Here is a 27136-nt window from a genome sequence, read left to right on the forward strand (position 1 = left end):
CACAGTACTGTCCTCAGCTTTTAATTAACTAAATACTGCAAATATCCAAAACATTTATTTTGAAGTAAAATTACACTATCAAGTGCTCTGCTAACACAAGGGTAAATTAGATTTATACTCCAACTTCCTCTACTTGTTTAGTACTGTCTAAGGAGAGTAATTATGTTTGTCTGGTATTTGTTAAACATATATAAAACCCATATTATTCACATTATTTTTATTTCCTAGGTAATTAAATATTTTTATTAATATTTTCCTTAGTGTTTTATTGTTATTCTACTTGCTAAAACCATACTTCCTTCCCCTTTAAAAAAATGGAACTAGTTTAATGTTCACCTTTTTGTCTGGTACTTATCTCCTTATTTACAAGGACAAGTGTAAATTGTTATTTTTAATTCATTAGTTTCAGTTATCTACTGATTTTTTATGATAAATTAGGATTTTAGTTCATATACATTCTCTTTTCCTTCCTTCCAATATTTTAAGTTAAGTTATATATCAGTTTGGTTAAATCCACATTGGAGGTTTGAATTAGTGTAACTGTGTGAATATTATTCACTGTTCTGCCACATTGTTTTCCTTACTTATAACAATATGCACCTTTTCGTACTGTTAAATTTCCCCCATATCTTTTCTATTTAAACTGCTTTTTCACTTTTTTTTTCTATTTAAACTGCAGTTTTTTTTTAAACTGCTTTTTTTTTTAAAATTTAATCATTTACCTCTTCTAATAGCCTTTAACTTTTCTGAAAAGACCCTTGTCAATGTAATTTCACAAGTGGTTCAGTCTGAGATTATCCATTCTATTGTGTTTCTCTTACAGGCATCTATCCTGGGACTGTGGCTTCCTGTTCTAGTCTGGGATCACTGTGCTACATCTGTTGTGGCCTTTATCCTGCAACTTCTCTTCATTGTCATTTCTGGAAATTCTCCTTCTCTTTGATAGGAATTATGTTCCTTGGTGTCCATATTTAATTTTGCTCATGACCTTATATGAAGCACTTCTACTAAGAGTTCCCAACATGGAAGAAAAATTGTAGATCAAATACATCTGAAAATGTTTACTCTACCTTCACATTTGATTGACTGCAATTACATATAGAATTTGAGGATTAAAGTCATTCAAATTTTTAAAGGCATTACTTCAAAATCTTCTGGCTTCCAGTGTGCTGTTGAGAAGTTAGATGCCACTCTGATTCCTGACACCTTGAATATAGCCTGTTATTCATCTATGGAAAATTTTTGGGTTTTTCTCTTTCAAGTGCTTTAGTGGGGATCTTCTTTCATCCATGGTATCAAGTACTAGGTAGGCTTTTTCATACTGGAGATCCCTGTCTTTCAGTTCTTGGAAATGTTAATGATTATATTCCTTGTGTTATCCTTCTATAACTCTTCCTAGTCAGATTTAGTGTTCTTGATTTGATCTTCCAATTAAAAAATTTTTCACTCCTATCCTTCATCTCTTTGGCTTTATCTTCTTCCAACAGATTTCCTCAGCTTGCTTTTCAACCCTTATACCACCTTTTTTATTAGTTCTTTTCAGTTATACATGACATTAGAATTTATTCTGAAAAAACTTAAAAAAGCATGGAACATAATTTGTTCTAATTCAGTCCCCAGTACTTCCCATTTCCCTCCCCTCCTTCCTTCCCTGTTCCAATCACTCTACTCTACTGACCTTTCTGCTATTTACTTATTTTTTTTTTTTTTTTTTTTTTTTTTTAATTAGTGTCCTGTGTATATACATGATGGTGAGATTCACGGTAGAATATTCATATGGTTCAGATTCACTCCACAGTGAATCTTTCCCTATTCCATCCCTCCTCCCATCCCTTTAATCCCATCTACTTCATTGATCTTTCTTCAATTTTGTTTATCCCCCCACTTTATTTTGGATTAGCTTCCACATATCAGAAAAACACTTGACCTTTGACTTTTGGGGACTGGTTTATTTCACTTAGCACAACAGTATCCAGTTCCATCCTTTTTACTAGAAAATGCCATAATGTCATTCTTCTTTATGCTGAGTAATATTCCATTGTGTATATATACCACATTTTCTTTATCCATTCATCTGCTGAGGGACACCTAGGTTGGTTCCATAGCTTGGATGTTGTGAATCATGCTACTGTAAATTTGATGTGGCTACATCATTGTATTATGCTGATTTAAACTTTTTTGGATATATATCAAGGAGTGAGACAGCTGGGTCATATGGCAGTTATATTCCTAGTTTTCTGAGGAATCTCCACTGATTTCAAGTGGTGGCATTAATTTACAGTCCTACCAACAATGTAGTAGTGTACATTTTTCCCCACATCCTCACCAACATTTGTTGTTATTTGTACTCCTGATAATTGCCATTCTGACAGAAGTGAGATGGAATCTCACTGTAGTTTTAATTTGCATTTCCCTAATTGCAAGAGACATTGAACATTTTTCATGTACTTGCTGACCATTTGTATTTCTTCTTTTGAGAAATGTCTGTTTAGTTCTTTTGCCTGTTCGTTGATTGGGTTATTTGTTTCTTTGGTACTAAGTGTTTTGAATTCTTTGTATATCCTCGATATATGCTCTATCTGAGGAGCAGGTGGCAGAGACCTTCTTCCATTCTGTAGGCTCTCTCTCTGTTCATGTCCTGTTTCCTTTGCTTTGCAGGTTTTTAATTTGATGACTTCCCACTTATTTCTTGTGCTTTAGGAGTCTTGTTAAGGAAGTCAGTTCCTGTACAGACATGTTGGGAGTATGGGGCCCACATTTTCTTCTAGCTGTTGCAGGATTTTTTATATAATTCCTAGGTCTTTGACCCAGTTTGGGTTTTGTGCAGGGTGAGATATAGGGGTTAAATTCATTCTTATACATATGGATTCCCAGTTTTTCTAGCATCATTTGTTTAAAAGGCTATCTTTTCTCCAACATGTATTTTTGGTACTTTTGTCTAGTACCAGGTAACTGTTTTCATGTGAGTTTGTCTGTGTCTTCTATTCTATTCCATTGGTCTTCTTAACTGTTTAGGTGCCAGTACCATGCTGTTTTTGCTACTAAAGCTCTGTAGTATAATTTGAGGTGTTATTGTGATGCCTCCTGCTTTGCTTTTCTAGGAATTACTTTGGCTATTCTGAATTTCTTATTTCTCCAAATGACTATATTTTTCTATTTCTATTTCTGTGAAAAATATCATTGGAATTTTGGTGGGAAATGCCTTGAATCTGTATAGTGTTTTTGGTGGCATGGCCATTTTGACAATATTAATTCTGCCTATCCAAGAACATGGGAGGTCTTTCCATTGTCTAAGGTCTTCTTCAATTTCTTTTTTAGTGTTCTATAGTTTTCACAGTACAGGTACTTTGCATCTTTTGTTAGATTTTTTTCCCCAAGTATTTTATTTTTGTGTTTGAGGCAATTATGAATGGGACAGTTTCCCTAATTTCTTTTTCAGCAGATTCATTGTCGGTGTATAGGAATGCAATTGACTAATGAGTGTTGATCTTGTATCCTGCTACTTTATTGAATTCACTTATGAGCTCTAGAAGTCCTCTGGTGGAGTCTTTTGGGTCTTCTAAATACATGATCCTGTTTGTCAGTAAACAGAGATAGCTTGAGCTCTTCTTTTCCTATTCATATCCTTTTAATTTCCTTCTCCTGCCTAATTGCTCTGGCTTAAGTTTCAAGAACTACGTTGGATAGGAGTGATGAAAGCAGGCATCCTTTTTTAAAGAGGAAATGCTTTCAGTTTTTCTTGAGTTTGTCATACATAACCTTTACAGTGTTGAGGTAAGTTCCTTGTATCCCTATTTTTAGTGCTGTAAACATGAATGGATGCTATACTTTGTCAAATGCTTTTTCTGCATCTATTGAAATAATTATATGATTCTTGATCTTGAAGCTAGTTATGTAGTGGATTACATTTATTGATTTCCATATGTTGAACCAATCTTGCATCCCTGGGATGAGATCCGCTTGATCATGGTGCACTATCTTTTTCATGTATCTTTGTATATGGCTTTCCAATATTTTATTAAGAAATTTACATCTATGTTCATGAAGAATATTGGCCTAAAGTTTTCCTTCCTTGATTTCTTTGTCTGGTTTTGTATCAGGGTGATACTGGCTTTGTAGAATGACTTTGGCAGTGTTCCCTCCTTTTCTATTTCATGGAATAATTTGAGGAGGCTTGGTATTAGTTTTTCTTTAAAGGTCTGGTAGAATTTTGCTGAGAATCTGTCTGGTCCTGGATTTCTCTGTTGGAAAGCTTTTGATAGCTGCTTCAATTCCATTACTTGATATTTATCTGTTTAAGTTTTCTATATTCTCATGGTTCAATTTGGGGAGTACACATGTCTCTAGGAATCTGCTGATATCTTCAGAATTTTCTATCTTATTGGAATATAAATTTTCAAGAGTTTCTGATGATACTGAGAATTTCAGTACTGTCTATTTCCTTTTTCATCTCTAATTTTGTTAATTTGAGTGTTTTCTCTTTTTCTTTTGGTTAGTTTGGCTAAGGGTTTATGGATCTTGTTTATCCTTTTGAAAAACTTTTTGTTTCATTGATCATTTGTATTGTTTTTTAATTCTCAAATTCATTAATTTTGGCTGTGATTTTAATTATTCCCTTCTACTGATTTTGGTGTTGACTGTTGTTCTTTTTCTAAGACCTTGAGATGTAATGTTAGTTAATTTGGTATCTTTCTATTCTTTTAATGTATGAGCTCAATGCTATGAACTTCTCTCTTGGACCTGCCTTCATACTGTTCCAGATCTTTTGGTATGTTTTATCACTATTCTTATTTATTTCTGAGAATTGTTTTACTTCTTCCCTGATTTCTTCTACTATCCATTCATCATTCAGATGTGTATTTTTTAATCTCCAGATGTTTGAGTGTTTTCTTTTGTTTAATCTCATCAATGAGTTCTAATTCCATTCCATTTGATCTTATAGAATGCAAGGTATTACCTCTATTTTTTTGTATTTTCTAAGATTTTCTTTGTGACCTCAGATATGGTCTATTTTAGAAAATGTTCCATGGTCTGCTAAGAAGAAAGTGAATTCAGTTATTTGATGCATGAAATATTCTACAGATGTCTGTGAGATCCATATTATTAAATGTATTTTTCAGTTCTGCAGAATCTTTATTGGTTTATGTTTGGATGATCTATTCAGTGGTGCGAGAGCGGTATTAAAGTCATCAGTGTTATTGTATCGTGGTCTATTTGATTCTTAATATACAGAAGGGTTTGTTTTATGTATGTACATGCACCATTATTTGGGGCACAAATAGTTACAATCATTACTTCTTGTTGTAGGATTCCCTTAAGCAGTATAAAGTGACCTTCCTTGTCTCTTCTGATTAATTCTGGCTTGTAGTCCACTTTAATCTGGTATGAAAATAGCTACTCCTGCTTGTTTTTGCATTTCATGTGAATAGTATATCTTTTTTCCATCCTTTCACCTTCAATCTGTGAATGTCTTTGTGAGGTGAGTCTCCTGCAGACTGCATATTATTCATTTTTTAATCCAATCTGCAAACCTTTTGATTGAAAAGTTTTGATTGAAAAGTTTAGACCATTTGCATTCAATGTTATTGAGAGATGATTTTTATTTCTTGCAATTTTGATGTATTTCTAATGTTTAAATCACACTTGATTCTTTGACTACTATTCTAGTGTAATTCTTCCCTATGCTGGTTTTCACTTTTATTTTTCATTCCTTCTTCATGAAATATTTCATCGAGTCCGTTTTATATTGCAGGGCTTTCTGGTTATGAATTCATTTAACTTCTTTCTTTCATGGAAGGTTTTTAATTCATCTTCAATTCTGAAGCTTAATTTTTTCAGGTATAGTATTGGTTGGCATTCATTTTCTTTCAGAGTTTGGTATATATTATTCTAAACCCTCTCACCTTTTAGGGTCTAGATTGAGAAATCAGTTGAAATTTGAATTGGTTTACCCCTAAATGTGATCAGCCATTTTTCTCTTGTACTTTTTAAAATTCTATTCTTCTTCTGTATGTTAGGCATTTTCATTATCATGTGTCTTGGAGTGGATCTATTGTGATTCGTATATTTGGAGTCCAACAGGCATCTTGTATTTAAATTTCCATCTCATTCTTATCGTTTGGAATATTTTTATATTGTTTCACTGAAAAGACTGTGTATCCCTTTAGCTTGTATGTCAGAGTCTTCATTTACCCCAATGATTCTTAAATTGGTCTCTTGATATTATCCCAGACTTCTTGAATATTCTTGTTATGGTCCCTTAACATCCTTTCTTTATGGTCAACTTTATTTTCAAGATTAAATACTTTGTGTTTGAAGCCTGCAAATCTATCTTCAAAGTGGTCTAATATTTTGCTAATGCTTTCCACTGAATTTTTTATTTGGTTTATTGAGTCATTTCCAGAATTTCAGTTTGGTTCTTTTTCAGAATCTCTGCTTATTGAAGTGATCTTTTGCTTTCTGTAATTCCTTTCTAATGTTACATCTTACATCTTCTTTTAGCTTGTGGAACATTTTACCTATAAACTTTCTAAATTCCTTCTCTGACATTTCCTCTATTGTGGTGTCAATGGAGTCAGTTGTTAAACCATTATGGGCTGTTTGGGATGGTTTGTTCCCCTGCTTTTTCATATCCACCCATTAATTGGTATAGTTCTCACTTCTTCTTTTAAGCAAGGTAGTACTATGTGAGCTTCTTTCTCTTAATAGTCCTGGATGAGTGAATATCCAGATAATAATACTTTTAGTCAATGTGTGACTTACGCTGATCCCAGTATAAGCACCAACCAAGTCTTGTACTATTCAACCTTATGAGAAACAAAACCATGTTGCTATTGTTCTCCACAGTTCCTCAAATTCAGGTATGAACTTGTGATAAAGTTCTGTAATGGTTCAAAATTAGTTATTAAATTTAGTAAAATCACTATAGCCTTAAATGAGGGCTAAAAGGGGGGTAGAGAAGAAAGATTGAGAAAAAGGAGAGGGAAAATGAGAGAAAGTAAGAGAGAGAGAGAGATAAACGATATAAAAGAAAAATCCACATCAAGGTAGAAAGAAGAAATACATTGATGGTGTTGCATTTGAAGTAGTAGCAGATAATGCAAGAGGATAATTAGGGGGTAAAAGGAGCAAGTATAAACTACAACTAGGAAAACAAATATAGGAAGATTGATTCCAATTAATGCTTTAAACCATTAGATAAAATACATTCAAATGAGTGGGAGGTACAATGTTGGTTATTGGTGTAACAATTACTGTTCAAGAGTTATTTAAAGGATCAAAATGATGTCAGAGTGATTTACAGTAAAACACTTCCAAGTGAAGTAAATTCCATTTGAATCTTGGTTTGAATTTCATTGGGGTTTGGACATTTAGCAGATGTCCATCATTCTTTGACTGTGAATCTCTCTAGCGTTTCAAGGGCTCAGGAGTCAATTCCCTCATTGCTATGCACCTCCCACCAACTGGTTCTGGTTTGTCAGCTCGGGGCCTGCTGCTGACTGCTCAGAGGATGCAGTATTGTGGCCTGGTTGTTTCTATTGTCTGCAGGAGTTCAGGATGCAGGCTCTTGAGTGATCCCATGACTGCTGAAGGTCACCATGTACCTGCTCTCCTCTACAGGATCTTTTTCATGGTGGTAAAGATCCCAAAGCTGTGAGTGGAAGAACTCTGGTTGTGGTTTTTCCACAGGTGGTGTTGTGCAGAAATATCACCCTAGCCAATGCTACTTTTTGAGGTACTGTAGTGGAGGGACTCAGATGGTTCACCTGGGTTCTAGTTTCCACTGCCCCAGGTTGTGAACAGCGGGAACTGATTTCCTCTATTGACTATATCTGATGCAAGGTCCTGACAGTATCCAAACAATGCCCTTTGATTTACCAGTTGTGATCACTGGTCAGGCTGGGATGCCAGTTAAATCTAGGAGCAGTCACTTCCTGTTGCCTAGGCTCCAGTAATTTTCCTCCTTCACTGATCTCCCTCTGGCTATCTTTGCAGGTGTCTTCCACTTAAGTTTCCTGGGTTATTCAGGGAACTTATCCTAACAGCCTTCTGTCTGTGGCTTTCACAATCCAGGAACTGGGTCTCTGTATCACTGGATGTTTAGGCACCTTCCCTCTGGAACAGTCGTGCAATCCCAGGGTCAGTCCCTAGTCTTCCCCTGGTGCCCTCCCCGCCCCACCCAATGCCAGTGGTCAGGGTTCATGAAGTTCTGGTGAATCTGTTTTCCTGTGCTGAGGAATTAAACTGCTTAGTTGCTGTCTGAGTTGCTGCTCAGAGCTTTGGTCACTGAGGCTAAGTGGGACTAGGTATACTTACAGCACAGTTCCTCGCCAACCCATCCCTTTTCTCTGTGGGGAGGGAAAAGGCAGAGTTTTCAGTGATTTTTGGCTAATAGTGGTCCTTCTAGAAGTTCCTTCTGGCCAGATTTTTAAGCAGGCCCACTGCAGGTGATTTCCCTCTCATTTAATTTGCAGCTGATGGGAGTGGGAAGATGCCACATTGATTTATGGGGTTACTGGTTGACTGAGGGCTCCACAAGACGGCTGCAGACCCCAGGCTCCGGTTTCTTTTCATCATTTGGTTTTTAAGCTGTTTGCTCTGGTTTTTATTTTTTCTTTTGGTTAATGTGTTTTTTATTTTTTTAGCTGTAGATGGACACAATGCCTTTATTTTGTTTATTTATGTAGTGCTGAGGATCAAACCCAGTGCCTCACACGTGCTAGGCAAGGGCTCTACCACTGAACCACAACCCCAGCCCTTGTTTACTTTGTTTTAAGGAACCTGCTGTTACTGTCACACTGTAAATTTTGTCTGCCTTTTCAAATGTTTTTAAGTGGGTGAGCTCAAGAGATTTTTCACATCCCTTTCTCTCTCTGTTGCCCCTCCCTGCTCCAGGTTCGGTGCTAGGGAACTCTGCGCTTATCTTCTACTATGGTAACCAATCTTCAGGTCTCTCCAGTTCTCAGGCTTTGTAATTTGAGTCCTAGAGCATGTATTTTGTCACCCACCTCTCAATTCTGCTTTTCCTTTAGTGAGTACTTTGTGTCATGAGGAGATCAGGACTCACTGCTTAGCTCCTTTCTGCCACTTTTTCGACCCATACCCTCATACTAATTTTTGTTTTATATCATACTCCTGAACCAAAAAGCTCTTTTTCATTATTTACTGTTTTGTTATTTTAATGAAATTCTGTTTTTTAATTCATGAGTAATATCTTCTCTTATCTCTCTGAGAATGTAAGTTTCTTTAAAGTCTTCCATTAAGAAGAAATATCCACATCAAGATGACCTTCAGTTTACCTTCTCCCAGTACCATTTCTCTAAAAATGTACTGGATTACCAAAAAATGCTAGAGCAATGCCAGTTATATTACTAAGTTTCTGGGGGCTATGTCCGTCTGTGGCTTAGAGGCAGAGCACTTGACTAACATGTACAAGGCTCTGCCTTCAATTCTCAGCACAGTAAAAAATAAAAATTAAAAAAAAAAAATCTGTTGGTAAACACAGGCCATTGCTTCCCTGTGTGGTGTCCCTTGAGAAGACTTGGAAGCTATGCCCATGTGCATTATTGAGAAATGGTTCTTGTGTATAAGACTTTCCTATGTTGTACCTCTGAGGCTATGTCCCTTCCAACTGTATGTATTTCTTTGTGGGGGCTGGGAAGTAGCTCCTGGATGGCTTTACGGACTCTCGGTGATCTACTTGATCATGGTGCACTGGTATACTAATGTGATATGTTTGCTGTCCTACAGATTTAAGTGAACCAAGTTATGGCCAATAGTATCCTGTGTGAACATAAACCCAAACCTGAAATATCTATAAATAGTCATTTCCCAAATTGACTCTTCTTAGATTTTTGGTTTTGTTTTGTTTTGGGAGTTTCTTGGATTTAGTTTTGGTCTCTGTCTTTCAAATTAGAGAAGAGTTCAAATGTCTGGGGATCCTAGGTTGGTCATTCATATTAAGAAATGAGGCAATAAAAAACTGCCTGGAAGCTCAGTGAGCAAGGATTAGACATTCAGTGTGCTGGAATTCACTGTGAGGCAATTGATTAGCCAGTCAGCCTGTTTTTTGTAAGGGTTCTCTAAAAATATTAGTCTTTTCTCTGGTATTCTAGAGATGGTGTAGGGTGGGGAAGGCATAGTGGTGGTGACAGGGATAAGTGTATTAGTCTCACCATTTGCAAGATTTTTATTTAATCCCTCAGTTTTCCATGCCTGATACTTGTCCGGCTCTATGTCTGAGGTTTCTGAGTTCATAGCCTTTCTGATCCTGAGTCTCTGATGAATATACCTCTGATCTCCTGTGGGGAAAAAGTCACCTAACTATGCACTGGAGTTGGAATCTTGGGGTCTATGTCTTCCTGACACAGACTTCCATATAATCCCCATTTTCAGTCCTCTGGATCACCACAGCCTTCTGTGACACACGTTGTCTATGATTCTTGAGCCCTTCCAACTTCTATGCAGAAAATCATTTTCCTTCTTGTATCAGGTAGTGTTTAGTTATGAAACCATACCAGAAATGTAAAGAGGGGAAAAACAGAATTAGTAAATGCAGAAACAACTATGACTTCTCAGTCTTCAAGGTCAAGATTTAGGCATTTTATGGAGAGGAACTGGCTGTCACAGAAACAGAGGGTGGTTAAAAATTTTGCTAAAAAAGGGCAGAACAACAATGACAAAAAAATACAGTCTTAGGAGCTGGGCTGCAGATGACTGCTGATGACTGCAGATGACTGGGTCTCTTGCGTGCTTATCAGCTGGTTCCTACACACAGGAACCAAGAAGGAAAAACTTTTCCTCCTGCTACACCCTTGTATTGTATTTCTAGAACCTTCTATTGACAAAGGCTAACATCAGGCCAGCTGACAGAGGGAAAGTGTTTATAGGGTCCAGTTCTAGAAATAAAAAAGCAGAATACAAAATGGTAGATTTGTAGTTAAAAGAGTAAATTGTTTACTGACAAACCTCTCATCCACATTTTCCATCTTCTAGAGGTATTTATGTTTGATCTTCTCCCCTGTTTAAGTCATTTATCATGAGCTCTCTTTTAATACACTAAAGCTCAGAGTTCTAAGTTGTTCCCTAGTTTCACCACAGATAGTATTTACATCTCTGTACTCCTTATTGTTTTGGGGTGATTAATGAAGGAGTGAAAATATATTAACTTTACCATCTCCCTACATTTCATTTTTAAAACTAACTCCCTCTCTGAAATGTGAGCAATGGCAGTCTCTAATTCATCCTTATTTCAATATTTCTTCCAGTGCTTCACCAGGTTACAAGCTCCATGAAGGTTGGTTAAATTAAATAAAATGTAGTTGCTTAAAAATAATTTTATAAAACTTACAATTTGTTTCAATCATATTTATAGTCAGATATCGAATCCCAATAAGCTGTCTCATAAATCTATGCTATTTATTAAATCTAAGTAAAAGCATTTATAGGTCAATATAAGTTTTTAGTTCTACAAGAAAAGCAATGACTTTCTCTATGTACATATTTTCAATAAAAAGAAATGTTACTTTATTAATTTGTTTAATGAGTACATTACTCTATTGCCTTAGATACATGCTGCACTATAACATTTTTCTAATAGCTGTCTTCTCAAGTAAATTAACCTATTTTAAAATGCCTATACTTACCAATTCAGGAATATCTTTTACTTTCAGAGGAACTTGGATTAAACCCAAGTGAGTCCTGAAACTAAGAGAATCACCATTTTCATAATTTGGGTTGCGAAGATTAATTAATACCTTTAAAAACAAATCCAACAAAATTGGTTAGTTTCCTTACACGATGTTTACAATTGTCAAGCAGTGATATTCTTGATACATCAGTGCAAAATTAAAAACTCTTTGGAGTTATGCATATATTTTAATCATATTCTAAAATGGTATAAAATTATATTGAAATATTAAAATATAATACCATAAATATGCTTTTAAAATGGTTTTAATAATCAAATTAATGATCTACTATATAAAACTAAAAAGTTAAGAATTTGTTAGGAATAAAATTTTTTTGATGGTACAGAAAATAAAAATTGATTATACCATGGAAGGTGATAAAAAAAATAATTGGTTGCTTATAATAATAGTTACCAGGGAAATTTTTAGAATGAACTCCAACGCTTTTAAAAACAGAAGTTGACAAGATTTTGAAGAAGATGGAAGAATAACATTGCAGGGTATCTCCTTGGAACCAAACCCACCAAAAGACAAAAAACAAACAAAAAAAAAAAAAAAAAAAAAAAAAAGGAGAAATATCAGAAGCACAGCTAACAAGAAAGATCATTTATGTAATTTTCAAAAATAAGCAGATAAAAATCATCTTAGATATTTGTATATCCTTTAAAATCTAGGAATCTCATTTCTATAAGTATGAATATGGAATATGAATGTGAAATTTTGTATTCCATATGAAATCTGGAATATGAAAGACTTCTAATAAAGTATTATTTATAATAGAAGAATATAAGATGATTTAAATATCTCATTAGGGGAGATTACTTAAATAAATTGTAGTTAATTCATATGATAAAATATAGCCCAATAAGCTTCCATTCATATAATGGCTATGAAAAATGTTTACAACATTATTCTCAAAATTAAAATTAAAAGAAGTTCTGGGAGTGTAGCTCATGGTAAAGTATCCCTGAGTTCAATCCCAGTACCCTCCCCCCAAAAAAAAAGATTAAAAAAAAGTATAGTAACAATATGGTTAATGCTATGTGAGGGTATGGTAGATAAATTGTAAATTTATTCTTTGGTAATGTTTTGTTATTTTTCTAATACTATACATTTTTCTGGAAAGACTAATAATAACTTAAAAATATTTTTAACTCAGACTCTGAGGGAAAGAAACCACCAAGAATCCAGTGGAGGAAATTATATGACAGAACACCCTGATATCTAGGGAAGACAACAGGAGCTGGTAACTGATGGCTGGTAAAATGGTCTGAGGTACGAGGTTAAATGACTTTTCTTAAACTGTAAATATTGAATCGATAGAAATAGCAAGGGTATTTGTTTTAAAAAATTAGAGATTTAAGAAAGATTCAACAATGCTGAACGTACATTAGTATAGAACAGCACAACTTTAGCCTAAATAAAAACTTATATTGCATGACAGTTCCCAAACACAGAAAACAGCAAATGGAGAAGAAACTGGATATATGGATAACAGAAAAGAGAAAATAACAAAAATGTGGAAACTATAACTAACAAGATAACTATAAAAGTATTATTAAATTAAAGAAAAATATCTCGGTATGACTAATAAAAGAACAAATTCAGCAATAGTTCTTAAGAAAACAGGACGTGATAATCTATTACAAAGTTATCCAAATAAAAATTACATGAAATTCCAGTCCTTAAGTAACCACGTGCTAGGCACTATCTTACTGGTGACAGAGCAGTTAGGGATAGAATTAATTTGCAGTTGGTTTGTGGTAGGTAGCTCTATTCTTATCTCCAGGGATACCTGCAAGTCTGGTAATGTGACCCCTTAGGCAAGATGAGAAAAAATATACTAACTAATCATATGTAATGGGCTATTTAATGTCCACAATTCCCCTGGAAACATTCCATATCTGCTAGCTTATGTTATATACTGAAAATTTATGCACGTGATTTAACCTGTGGGGACATACAAGACCTCTTGAAAAACTTGTGCCTTGATTTTAACAGACCAAGATATCCCTCATGATATTGCTATTTTATATACTGAATAACAAGCACATGGTACGCAACTAACAAAGAACGGTGGAACTCGGCTGGAAGTGCGAATCTCTTTGTGTATGCTCTTTGCTGCAAGAAAGCCTTATATGGGTGACCCTATGAAGTCCTGTGTTGCTGTCAATTACTTGACACTATGTAATTGTTGTAACAATGAACAAAACAGAATGAAAACCTCCATCTAGTGGATCTTCCATTGTAATGGTAGAAGACAGTCAATAGGCAAAATAAAGAAACAGTAGGCTATATGATGATAAATGCTATGGAGGAAAAGCTGGAAAGGCATAAAGAAATTCAACTGGGGAAGTCAGGGGGTGCTTTGCTGACATGAGGAATGAAGGAATAAGCAGGGAGGTATTTGGGAGGAAGTCAAAGGAAAGCAATGAGGCTAAAGTGGCTGGAGTAGAACAAATTAGGAGGAAAAGTAATGGGAAATAAACGCAGAGGGGTGATGGGGAGTCAGATTAAATAGGGTATTTTGGGCCACTGTCATGACTTTGGATTTTATGTACAATGAGATGAGAAGCCAGAAGAGTGACCAGTTCTGAACTGCATTTAAATGTCTCCCTCTGGAAGTGGTACTAAGAACAGATTCTAGGTGGACAAGGGTGGAAGTCCAAATGAAAGATGATAGTAGCCTGGAGGTGGCAGTGGTAGTGATGCTAAGAACTGAATAGTCTCTGGATATCATTTTGAAGGTAAAACTGATAGGATTACATGTAAGATCCAGGAGAAAGAGTAGAATCAAAGATGGGTGAATTAAAATAATGAGTTCCCACTGCCTACTGAAAGTTTCACTTGGATGTTTGCTATACTTCTCAAACTTAACTACACTCATCTACTAATGAATATGTCCCTCCTTCTGTGTTCTCCATCCTAGGGAAGTAAACTCTGCCCAACTACCCAATCTACACAATGGGAGGCATTATTGTTTCTTTTTCTCATAGTCCCATATCTAATCAGTTCCCAAATCCTCCTTAAAATCTCCTTCGAATCTGTTAAATTCATTCCATTACCAATGCTGTTCTTTTAGTTTGAACCCTCACCTTTCCTGGACTCCTACAACAGGGAAGAGATAAAAAAGGAAAAGATGTGTTGAATACCTGTATGTGCAAGCAGCAGGCTACATGATTTATAATCACTATTTTTTAAAATAAAAATCTTCCTACTTAATTTATCTGCCTATAATCTTTCTATATTCCAATATATTTTCAAGGAGCAATTTCCTAACAACTCTGATGCCATTCCACTCTTTCAGTGACTCTGGGGCATTTTACAGGGTGATTTCTCTGCCTGGAGATGTTCTTACATTAACATTTCTCTCACATTCTTCCTTCTTCTGTATATGTATATTTATCCAATAGTACCTACCTCAAGAAAATCCTTAGGTGCGTAAACAGGCCGGAAAAGGCTTAAATCTAGAATAAGATAGATTAAAACAAAATTTCAGTTAATACATTAAGTCTTAATAGTCAAGACTTAGTAGTATTTGTTTCTGTGCAACCAGATTAATTCAAACCCCTGCTGAGTATTATTTGTCATACATTGTGTTAAATATTGGAAGGAAAAAAATGAATACAATCTTTCTCCTTACAACCTAAAAGGAACATTAAAAAAAAAATAAGTCTTCTAAACATTGCCATTGTAATATACAGGTACTCTATGGGAATTCTCAAAATACTTGGGATATAAACAATACATTCTTAGTGAATTCCTCTAGTTACATTGAGCTGTTTCCCCTTTTGAATTCTAATTGTGCACTACTTCCACTATTGTGGCACTTATTTCTTACCTAATTGCCCCCACCCCACTTTTTGTAAAGCAGTAGAAGGAGGACAGGAGAATGAATATGTATTTGTCTGTTTATACAATTATAGGCATCCATTTATCATAATAAATGAAGTAGTTGTTACACAATTTTTATCTTAATGGGATCTCATGAAATAGAAAGGAAACCAATAGAAAAGAGGAAGGGGATGGAAAAAAGGGATGGGGAAGTACAAGAGAATGACATCTAAAAAATTATGCTATGTCTAAGCACAAACATACCACAAGGAATACAGTATTTATATGCAATCATAATGCACTAAATTAAAATAATAATAAAAATAAAAGGAGAATCAGTAGAATAGAGCAAGCAGATGAGGGTGAGGGAGAGAGAAGAGGGAAAGAGAATGAGACCGATCAAATTACATGCTTATACAAATATGACATAATGAATTCTACTATTATGTATAATTATAAAGCACAAACAAAAACCAGAATTTTTTTTTAGCTTAATTAAAAGACAAGCATCTTGGGAATCAGTAAATTTTGTTTACTCTTTTGTAAAAATGTTTTAAAATGCTGCTTTAAAAAAGGATAATCAATTTAAATAGACTCAAAATAATGAAGAACACAGATCAAAGCTAGGAATTCTTAAAATGCAAAGGGGAAGTTTAAGCAAACAAAATAGATGACAGGAAATCAGTGGGGAGGACAAGTTGTTATCCTTCCAAAAGTACTGCTTATTATATTATTCTGGAATCACAGTGAGTGAGGAAAACAATTCTTTTCCCACTACCCTATTTTTTAAAATATATTTTTAGTTGTAGATGGACAACTACCTTTATTTTATTTAATTATTTTTATGGGTGCTGAGGAGTGAACCCAATGCCTCACGCATGCTAGGTGAGCACTCTCCACTGAGCCACAAGTCCAGCCCTGTCCCACTACTCCATTTTGAAGAAAATTCTTCATGTACCTGGTTCATCAGTTCCCATCTCATTCCATTTATTGAGAAGTTCTTTTTGTTCTCCAACTGGTCTCTAAAAAAGGTAATTTTTAGATTGGGTTTTATTTTTGAAACTTAGCTATGTAGTTTAAAAACAATAATCAACAACTTATTTAAAAATTTAAATAATCTCCCATAATAGAAGGAAAAACAATCTTATTAAATATGGTGACTTTTTTTAAATTACACTTAATTATTTAACTATTACATTATATCTAATCTCAAGGTGCTAATGAGTCCACAAAAAGAAGGTAAATGATCTGTACTGGCCAGTAAATTTCACAAATAAAAACTGCTCCTCAGCCACGTACTACATCTCTTACCCCATCCAGCAATCTCAGAAATGCATCGCAAGGGGGACTGGCCAAGAGAGTGTGACTGTGAGTCAGTAGCATCATCTTCCTATATGAAAGACAGTATATTATACAATACTACATATTTAGACAGTTTTTCATATAAATTTATTCTTTTTTTACACCATCTTTCTGGTGCCTTCAGTGACTTGTAGTGGGATATTATCAAAAGTATATCCACTATATCTGTTCAACCACAGGGATAAATAGTAGGTAGGGAGAATAAAATGAAGGGAAACATATTCTCTTATTTGTGGGCAGCTATGTAGAATCTAAAATGTGCCACATGACTTTTTTCTCCTTTCCCATATCTACCCCATCAAAGCTTGGAGTAACAGATTAAAATTGAGCATTAGATCTAAAGGGAAATCTAGTTCTGCAAAGAGATGACAAATTGTTTTTTTCATTTCATGTACAACTACCTATTATAAGATCATACTATTCCTGAACTCTATCTCTAATTCAAGGAATATGGCTACTGTGCTGAATTAGCCAAAATTAAGGAGATGAAAAGCAATTAAAATCTTTAAAGTGTGCTCATAATTTTACAGTTAAATGTCTAAATAATCTAAACTATAAATTATATATTTCTATTTATTCTCAAAAAAATTTGTTAGAATAATCATTAAAGCATTCATAATAGAAATCTACATAGAATATACCCATTTACAGATTTCTATTTCAAAACAAGCTAATATACAAATTAAAAAAGGAATAATGTGCCTCACAGTTACATAATTTCATGATTCTTTTCAGAAGTTAATTCACAATAAAATAAGCATAAAAATGTTAAAAAGTACCTTTCGTGCCAGTGGGATACTCAGTTCAGTGCACATACTATTTAAACTCTTCAAAATTCTTTTTTCCCAACTTCCCTAAAATATAAGGAATAATCTATTACTGTTTGCTCATTCTTTTATGTTGTTTTTCGTTAACAATGCTGGAAACTAATAAAAAAATATTAAAGTTATTATGAATTACATAGAAATGGTAAGACTGGTTGAGATTGTTATCTTTACTCATAAGTTCACTCAACAAATATTGATTACTGCTTACTATGTGCCAGATACCCTTAGTGCTGTGAATTAAACAGTGTTAGAACTCGGATATTAAACATTTCCCAAAGTATTCAAGACTAAGCCCCCAGGGTGGCACTATTGTGAAGTGGTACAACCTTTGAGAGGTGGGGCCTAGTGGTAGGTCCTTAGGTAAGTGGGTCATGGCCCTGTTGGGGATTGTGGAACTCCTCATTTTTGCTTCCTGGATATGGATATTTCATTCTGCCATATGCAACATGTTCTCCAGCAATCCTCCTAGAAACCTAAAAGCAGAGTCCACTCAATCATGGACTGAACCTCTATAACCATGTACCAAAATAAAACTTTTATCTTTATAAGTTAGTTATCTGAGTTTTTTTATTATAGTGATGGAAAGCTAACATAGTAGTGACTAACAGAAAGTCTCCATCCTCAAAGAACAGACATTCTAGTTGAGAATGGAAATGAGGATAGATTAAAAAATGCCAGTAAGTTATATGATAATAAATATTAGGAAAAAATGCAGATAATAAAAAAGTAAGTATATTTTGTGAATGTATGATACTTATGAATCCCATTAATAACCTATTAAAATAAAATTTTACAGCTATGAACACTGTAATTTTTCTATACATGACATTTCACCCTTAAATACTGCATATTCTTAAAGACCTTCTTCTACAAACCACAATACTATTATCGCTCCTAATATATAAAGACAATATTTCATAATATTGTCTAATATTTAGTCCATATTCAAAATTTTACAGTTGTCTCAAACACATCTTAGTGTTTTTTAAATCCAGTATCCATTCAACCCCTAACCTTAACATTAAAATTGTAAAGTACATTTTTAAATGATTTATCACAGTTCTCCTAAATGTATATTCCACTGTACTAAGAATTTCAATTTACCAATTTACATTTAACATTAGATATAATACCTATGGAAAACAGTTAAATGCAAAAGTTATGCAGGAAAGAAACCAGACATCAGAAGAAAGTTCTAAATGGAAAGAGTGAAGAAATAGCTATAAATTTACTTGTGCTTACATATATTATTTTATTAAATATATGAAATGTGTTTCATTATCCTCATTTTACAAATGAGGAAACTTGTAAAAGGTAACACATGAGGACAGAATGAGAAAGACTATTGAGAACTGTAGAAATGCTGATAAAATATCAATCTTTTCTCTGCTCCACAAGAGAAACAGGAATTAAGACAAAATTCACAACAAAAGAACACAACTAAAAATTAGGTAAGACAAGAGGAAATGATGTTCAATGTAGAAAACCTGGGATTTTTACAGCTAGAATGAGAGTAAATGAAACATAATATTTAACTTTTCAAATAATGAAAAGTCATTGATTTGACAAATATTTATTGGACACCAATTAAATACATACCACTAAACATTAATAAAACAGAATTTCTTTCACTAAGAAACACATTGCTTTTTTGGTGGAGGTGAGAGGGGATAGACTGATACACAAATAACAAGAGAGGAGTTGCAAAAGGTTCCTAAGAATTATATCAGTCCATATACCATAAACCACAGAAAGAACATAAAAGAATGAAAAGAAACTAGATATAACAAAACTAAAACTGCTAGTTGTCAATGGAACACATACCACTTTCTTGAAAATCCTTTTTAAAATAATAAAAGAAAAGAGATCCCAGTGGTTGGCCATGTCTTCTCCATTCCCTGTCCCATATCTATAAGATAATGAAAAGGTGGTCAAGGTTTTTACAAGGAACTCCTTGCAAGAATCTCAGTAAGAAGGTCAGAGAAGTCATTTTCATCAAAGTCTGGGGTGATCAGAGGAGTCACTTCCACAGACATCAGAAACAGGAATAAGATTTCCTGACAATAAGGGGAAATCCAAGATGAAGAAGCAAGTGACTGCTTTCAAGCTATATCATCCTTTAGGTTCCCTCAAGAACTCAAATTGTAATTAAGTGGCTTCATTCATGCCTTTATTCACTTACTGACTCACTCACTGACTAACATATTGAATACCTACCAAGCACAAAACTAGGACTAGTGAGTAAGTTATAAAGAACATATGACCATTTTATACAAGGAAAAAAAAAAAAACTTTCCAACAAGTAGAAAGTTTTAACCACAATAAGACTTAACTCAGAGAAATCAGGTATTCCCCAGCTCCAGATATCATCAAGCAAAAGATCAGAGAGGAATACATTCCAGAGTTTGGAAAGGATAAATTTGAAGGATCACTCAACTACAGTTTAAGCTAGTTAATTCTGCTTGGGTCCTATCTGTAGAGTCAAAGAAATAAGTCCTGAGTTTCAAAAAGCAAGGCTTAAAGGGAAAAAAAAGATTATTCATGATATCACTGAAATAAAAATGTTAGGCATGCACACTGGTGTATTATTTGGTAGGCTGAGACACGAGGATCATGAGTTCAAGGTTGACCTGAGCAACTGAGAGAGATGCTGTCTCAAAATAAAATAAAATGGCTGGAGAGTTAGCTCTGTGGTAGAGCACCCCTGAATTTAATCCCCAGTACCATGTACAAACAAAGAAAATAAAAAGAAAAATTTCAATATACACTTAGCACTAAAGTACTGTTTTTTACCCAGATTTACAAAATAAAGACAAAGCTTTAAAATGTTATATAAAAGGAAACTGAAAGGCTTTTTACATTTAAAATGTTTAAACAGAAAGACATTTAGCTTTTACCCAAATATATATTGCCCCTAAATGAAATCATTAATGCCTTAAGTCAGTTTCCCTAAAAATTGGAATCTATAGAATTGACTCAAAGAATTTCAGGTATTTTATAAATAAGTAATTTCTAAACTATGAAAGGGAAAGATTTATAAAAGAATCATAATTATATTAAACTCTTTTAAATGTTTTTATTAGTACATTATAGTTGTATATAATTGTGGGGTTCATCCTGACATAATCATACTTGCATGGAATGTAATTTGCTCCATTTCAGTCCCCAATGCGTCCTCTTTCCCATCTTTTCTCCCTACCACTGTTCCCCTTCCTCTATGGTCTTCTCTTTTAAACAGGTGTTGTATTCTTACTACTTTTTATAACAATGAAAGTAAATAAGTATTTGTAAACATATGATAAATATGTAGCTTACAAAAAAACTTAAGAAATTATTTAATTAAAAAATCAGTCTTTGCCCTGACAAAAAGTAAAATGATATATGTATAATAAAGCTACCTAATGGAAAAACATTTTAGTAATTTTTCTGATTATAAAAGTAACATGTTTATTCTACATAATTTAGGAAACAATATGTAATGAATAAATCATAAATACCCATAAATTCCCTCAAACACAAAAAAATTCAGTTAATATTGTTTTCTTTTTCAATTTTTTCCATGCACATATTTATAGAGACAGATTTATATAGAGACATTTTTAACTAAAGTGGAATTATTGTTTTATATTTTGCTTTTTCCATGTATGATTGTATCATGTAAATTTTCATATTTCATTATATTTCTTCAAAAGTGACATTTTTGATATTGGTATCACATTGTCTTTTGGAGATACTATGGCTGCAGTTAAGCAAGCTGTTAATATTTATAGATTCTTTATTTTTAAAATATTTGTTACTATGATCATGAACATAAATTTCTGTTTCTGATTGTTTCCTTTATGTAAGATTTTAGAAGTAAAATTATAAATGTATGAATATTTTATCGTAGGGTACATTTTCTATTTTTGTTTAATTAATTGTTAATTAAATCATCATTTACAGAAATATCTATTGAGCACCTCCCATGATCCAGGCACTGGTCCAGAGACAGTGGTGAAAATAGAGACCACAAAAATCTAGGTGGCAATATAGACAATTCAAATATTGTGGTGTGGAAACACAGGGTAGAAGATGGGAGACACAGGAAAACCTGAGTATCTGAGATCTAGTGGTTATCCAGATTCAGATATGCAAGATATCCAGAAACATATGGGATTAAGGGAGGCAGTTTCAGGTAGAAGCAATGGTATAAGCAGAAGTTCTGCTGGAGTAACTGAAGGAGTTCACACACTATTTGAGAGAAGAGAATGATGGGGTGAACAGAAGGAGGGGGATGGACAGTGTGAGAAGGCAAGAAATGACACTGAAATAGTAAAGAGGCACACGATCATTCAGTGCCTTGTAAGCTACAGTGAAAAATTTCAACTCTATCCTGAAAGTTTTGAAAATTTTAAGAAATAGGGTGACAATACAGAAGGCAGAAAGATCAATTAGGAAGGGAGTGAGAACTGAAGTAATATACAAATAACAAGATTCTCGCTTTGGTAAGATTGCTGGATTGATAATAACTTGACTCACAGCATGGTCATGATATTAAACAAGTGAGTGAATACTTGTAAAGCACTAAAATGGTACCTGACACAAGAAAACTTATGCACTTATAAACATCATATTGCACATCAGTTTCTTCAAATACTACTTTCTTTTAAACAATCCCAAATTATTTTACATGGAAATAGGGTTTTATTATCATACAAGTTTGAAAAACACTGGATTAAGTAAAAATAAGCAGCATTCTTTACAGTGGAACTTCTTGGAGCCTGCTTTAACATGCCAAATTAATTGTGAACATCAAAATAAAGGAATGTTGAATTAAAATCACAAGTATAAAATAAATATCCATGAGTCTAGGTTGGGGGTGTAGCTCAATGGTAGAGTACTTGGCTAGCACGAACAAGGCCCTGGGTTCTATCCCCAGCACCATTAAAAAAAAATAATAAGTCCATAACTCCATGCTGATATAAATAAATGATTAAACAAATAAATGAGGGAAAAGAGACAACTCTTACAAAGAATTCCAAATAATTTATGTAGATACTCTTTCCTCAGGGAGGTGGAGCAAAATTCCCCACTCCTTAAGTGTGGGTTATACATAGTGATTTCCATCCAAAGAGTGTAGTGTGGAAAGAGGAGGAAGCAAAGAGCAATATTATAATGGAGAAAACTCACAAATACTACCTCAGTCAGTTGAACGAAGTCAACATGTTTTTTTTTTTTTTTTTTTTTTTTTTTTTTATTATAAAGAGCCAGAACAACCTGTTAAGAAACCACTTACACCCTGTCCTTTCCACTGCCCCTACAAGACTTCCTGGTCACCTCCTTTTTATCATATAGCACTTTCTACCTTGTATTTCAGCTACTTGTGTACAAGTCTTATATCAATTATAAAATATGTAGTTACCTAAATGCAGAATCTGCGTCTAATTTATATCTAAATCTCCACAGCATAGTGTCTTCTACTCAGTAGGAATTCAGTAAATATTTTTAAAACTAAATATTGTAATAATGGTTAGAAGAAATGGCAAACTCATTTACCGGTAATTCAACACAAACTCATAAACTCCTGCTATATAAAGGTATGTAAAAATGATTTTAAACTTAATTCTTTGAAAAGGCAAACAACAAATGTCAGAAAGATGTAATAGAAATTACTATAGAATACAATTTGTAATAGGAGGGCTATAAAATGATAGAGAACTATAAGAATTCGAGAGAGATTATAGGGTAAATCAACAACATCCAAGAAGCAATGCCATCTGAGCTGGCCCTCGTAAAATAGATGAATTTTCATAACACAAGTAAGCAGAAAGGGCTTTCCAGGACAGGAAAACAAAATATTGAAAGTGTTAATGATGCAAAAGGGAAATAAAATGATTCATTTGGATGGGCACACAGGACAGTTTAAGACAGCAGAGACTGACAATGTGGAAAGGGAAGCTGGGGACAGACACTAAAAATTCTTAATTGCTGAGCTTTGAAGAAGGACTTTCATTTGTTAGGCAATTGGGACTCCCTGAAGATTTATTAAAAGGCAGTGAGATAAGTTATAAGGGTTCATCTGCTTATAATTAAAGTTAATAGTATTGAGAGTATATAAGGAGATGGGGAGAGAAGATAGATTGAAAGTTGAAAAGTATAAGAATAATGAAGATTAAATTAAAGCACAATGGCTGAAAAAAGTAAGCATTCAACAGAAATCATCAGTACTATCATCATCGTCATCATCATTGTAATCATCAATACATGGAAATGAAGAGAAAGAGCAGACTCAGACTATAAGACTACAGAACATAATTTATAGAATTTGGTGGCTACTGGTATGAGGGAAACAGATCAAAGGTATTTTAGTCTGAATTATTGTAATAATGATGGTGATCTATTAATAGCAGCAGGGAGTTAGGAAGAGGTGCTCATTTTAAGAACATAATAAGTTCAGTTTTAGAAATGTCAAGCTTAATCTTACAGAAGAAATGTACAACAGATAGTTCATTTCAGAGGAATGGAGCCACAGGAGATGTGGCAGTAAAGAAAAGGGAAGCTGTGGAAACTGAATGAATCAACCTGAATATTCATAATAAAGTAAATGGCAGATGTTAAAAATGAGTGAGACAGTGATGAAATGGGAGCCACCCAGGCATGGGAAGGTTTTTGAAAATCTAAACAGAAAGTAGATATTAAATAAAGAATTAAAAAGCATTAGCAGGCAGCACAAAGAATCCACTGAAAGTTAAAAAAACAAAAACAAAAACAAAAAAAACCTGTGAATTTAGACTAATGATTAACACAGAATTATGTGATTTTCCCCTAAAGTAGTCACTAGTTTGGGAGAAAACTAGAAAACAGAAGTGGCCTTAGTGTGAGGAATAGAACAACAGACAAAATAGAGTAAGAGATTATGAAGTGCAAGAGAGAACATGATGGAATGAACGGCACTGTGAAGTCCAGACTAAATAGCCTTCCTTCAGAGGACAGAACTGCTCAAGAGAACAGGAGAGTAAAGAACCGGATGCCCCATGGGGAACACACACAGGAAGATAGTCATACACTAACTGGTAGAAGAGATAATTCATATGACCACATGGGCTATACACAGAGACTTCCATCCAAAGAGTACAATGTAGAAAGAGGGGAGGGAAATTGCAGTGGATAAAACTCACATATACTACCTCAGCCATGTGATCAAAGCATCCAAAATGGTTAAAGAATCAATTCAACCAACATAATTGAGAGTGTTCTGTGGGCTAGGCATTATGCTAGTTGCTGAGTGTAAAAAGCACAGCCACTGCTCTTTAATGAATAATTTAGTGCAGGGTTGGCAGACCTTCTATAAAAAGGCAAATAGTAAATATTTTAGGCTTTGCAGGCCACAAGGTCACAATTACAACTACTTAACTCTGCTATTTTGTAAAAGCAGCTATAGACAATATGCAAATGAATGAATGTAACTATTTTCCAGTAACTTGTATTAATTCCTATAATTTTCTTGCACCATTCTTCTTTGTTAATTTATTTACTTATTATTTCTTCCATCTATAGCTTATTATAACTTTCCAAATATACATAAAAGGTGAAAATAATATTTCAGTGAACATTCATATACACAAGACATAAATTCTACCATTAACATTTTACAATTCTTACTTTCTCATGTTTCTAACCATCTATCCATTCCTCTTTGAACCTAACAATTAATTCATATTATTTTTGCATGCATTTCAAAATAAGTTGCAGATATCAGAATACTATCCCCCCAATACTTCAACATGCATCATTAACTGGAGTTCAATATTTTTGGCTCATTTGTGTTTCTTTTGGGGTAAAATGTACATAAAACAAAATGCCACATATAAGGATGCCATTCCATAAGGTCCAGCAAATATATAACACATGCACAACCTAAATCATTACCAAGACATTGAACATTCCTGTCACTCACAGAAAATTCCCTTGTATTTCTTCCAGAAACTCTACCCTCCAACTCTCAGAGGCAGTAATTTTTCTGTTTCCACTATGATTATTTTCCCCATTCTAGAACCTCATATCAATGGGAAAATACAGTATATATCCTCTAAGTAAAAGTTTCTTGTACCCAACTTGTTTTAGGATTCATGGATACACTGATACAGTATTGATACATTCACTGATACGTTATTGATACATTGGTCTATCAATAGTTCCTTTCTTTTTATTCTTTAATCATAGTCAATTATGTAAAAGATACAGTTATTTATTCTTTCAGCTGATGAACAGCTGGGCCATTTCCAGTTTGGAGCTCATATGAATAAAGCTTCTATGAAAGTTCTTCAACAAATCTTTTTGTGGTCACTTGCTTTCTTTTAATTTGGGTAAATATCCAGGAAGGGAATTTTTGTGTCATAAAAGACACGATGTTTATTTTCATGAGAAATTGTCAAACTTTTTCTAAAGCAGTACCATGGGAGTGTGCCATTTTACACACCTACCAACAGAGTATAAGAATCCGGGTTACTCCATAATCCCACCACTGTTTGTCTTGTCAGTCTTCAGTTGTGGCCACTCGGTTGGTTGTGCAGGGTAGTATTTTTTGATATTACTTTTAGTTTGGTTTTTCAATCTTTAAAAAGGTTTTTAAAATTCCTAGCTTGCCAGGCCTATAAAAATAGGAGGCAGGTTGAATTTAGGCCACAGACTAATCCTCTATCTACTGGATGAGTCTGAAAAGAAGAGAGGAGGACCATACATACCTTTATCATTCACATGGATTTTTATCAGAAACTATGATATGCTTTAAGAATGGACTTATTACTTTGAGAATGGACTCACTATCTCTTCCTTCAATCATGATAGAAAAACCAGACTTTGTTTCTTTTATTTAATATGTTGAAACTGATACTTTATATTGTTGGGGGAATTCCAAAACATATTTAAGTCCAACTTTCTTAGTTATAGTTTCTTGAATTTAAATCCTTACAACAAAAGACTATGCAATTCTTTCTTTCACACATGTATTTTAAACTATTATGCTATATGACAAAGCAATAAATATTATCTGACCCTAAGAGATACTACCTTGAAAAAGAAATAGATATTTCCCCTCCATGTTTTTCTTTACATTGCCTCCTTTCACCATCTAATTTTGAGGGGTTTTAAATGAAAATAAAAATTGAAAAATAAAAATCTACCTATTATCCACTGTTGTGGAACATGGTAACTCAAAACAGCAGAAAATTTTCAAGAGCAGAAGAATCATGAGGATAATTGTTGAAACTGAGTGATGCATTTATGGGAATTCTTTAGAGTATATTTGAAATTTTTCATAGTAAAAAGTTTTAAAAGTTGAATTCTGAGGCCATGCTAGACAGTGAAGTCTGACTCTGACTGTGATGTCCGGGGAGCACCTCAGCAGTGGCTATCAGAGAGCCCTACAGAGCATGGAGAGGGTGG

At 34.0% G+C, this 27136-nt stretch overlaps 1 protein-coding gene across 3 annotated transcripts in view; it reads right to left on the bottom strand.

Annotated features, from left to right (window-relative positions):
• The window catches only part of TBC1D19 (TBC1 domain family member 19), a 146708-nt gene that overhangs the window by 79728 nt on the left and 39844 nt on the right, over positions 1-27136 (bottom strand). For 2 of the 3 annotated variants that reach the window (XR_013766309.1, XM_079154517.1), the window contains exons 5-8: positions 17666-17740; positions 16483-16546; positions 15111-15157; positions 11646-11756 (exon numbers count right to left, since the gene is read on the bottom strand). Coding sequence is in view for 2 of the 3 variants with exons in the window: in XM_079154517.1 (XP_079010643.1) it covers positions 11646-11756; positions 15111-15157; positions 16483-16546; positions 17666-17740 (297 nt within the window). In the remaining variant the exon portion in view is untranslated. Of the gene's footprint in view, positions 1-11645; positions 11757-15110; positions 15158-16482; positions 16547-16835; positions 16915-17665; positions 17741-27136 lie in introns of all 3 variants that reach the window. The other variant, XM_079154518.1, reaches the window with a different exon arrangement.

Source organism: Sciurus vulgaris, assembly GCF_902686455.1.
Source record: "Sciurus vulgaris genome assembly, chromosome: 9".
In the NCBI taxonomy this organism is placed as follows: Eukaryota; Metazoa; Chordata; class Mammalia; order Rodentia; family Sciuridae; genus Sciurus; species Sciurus vulgaris.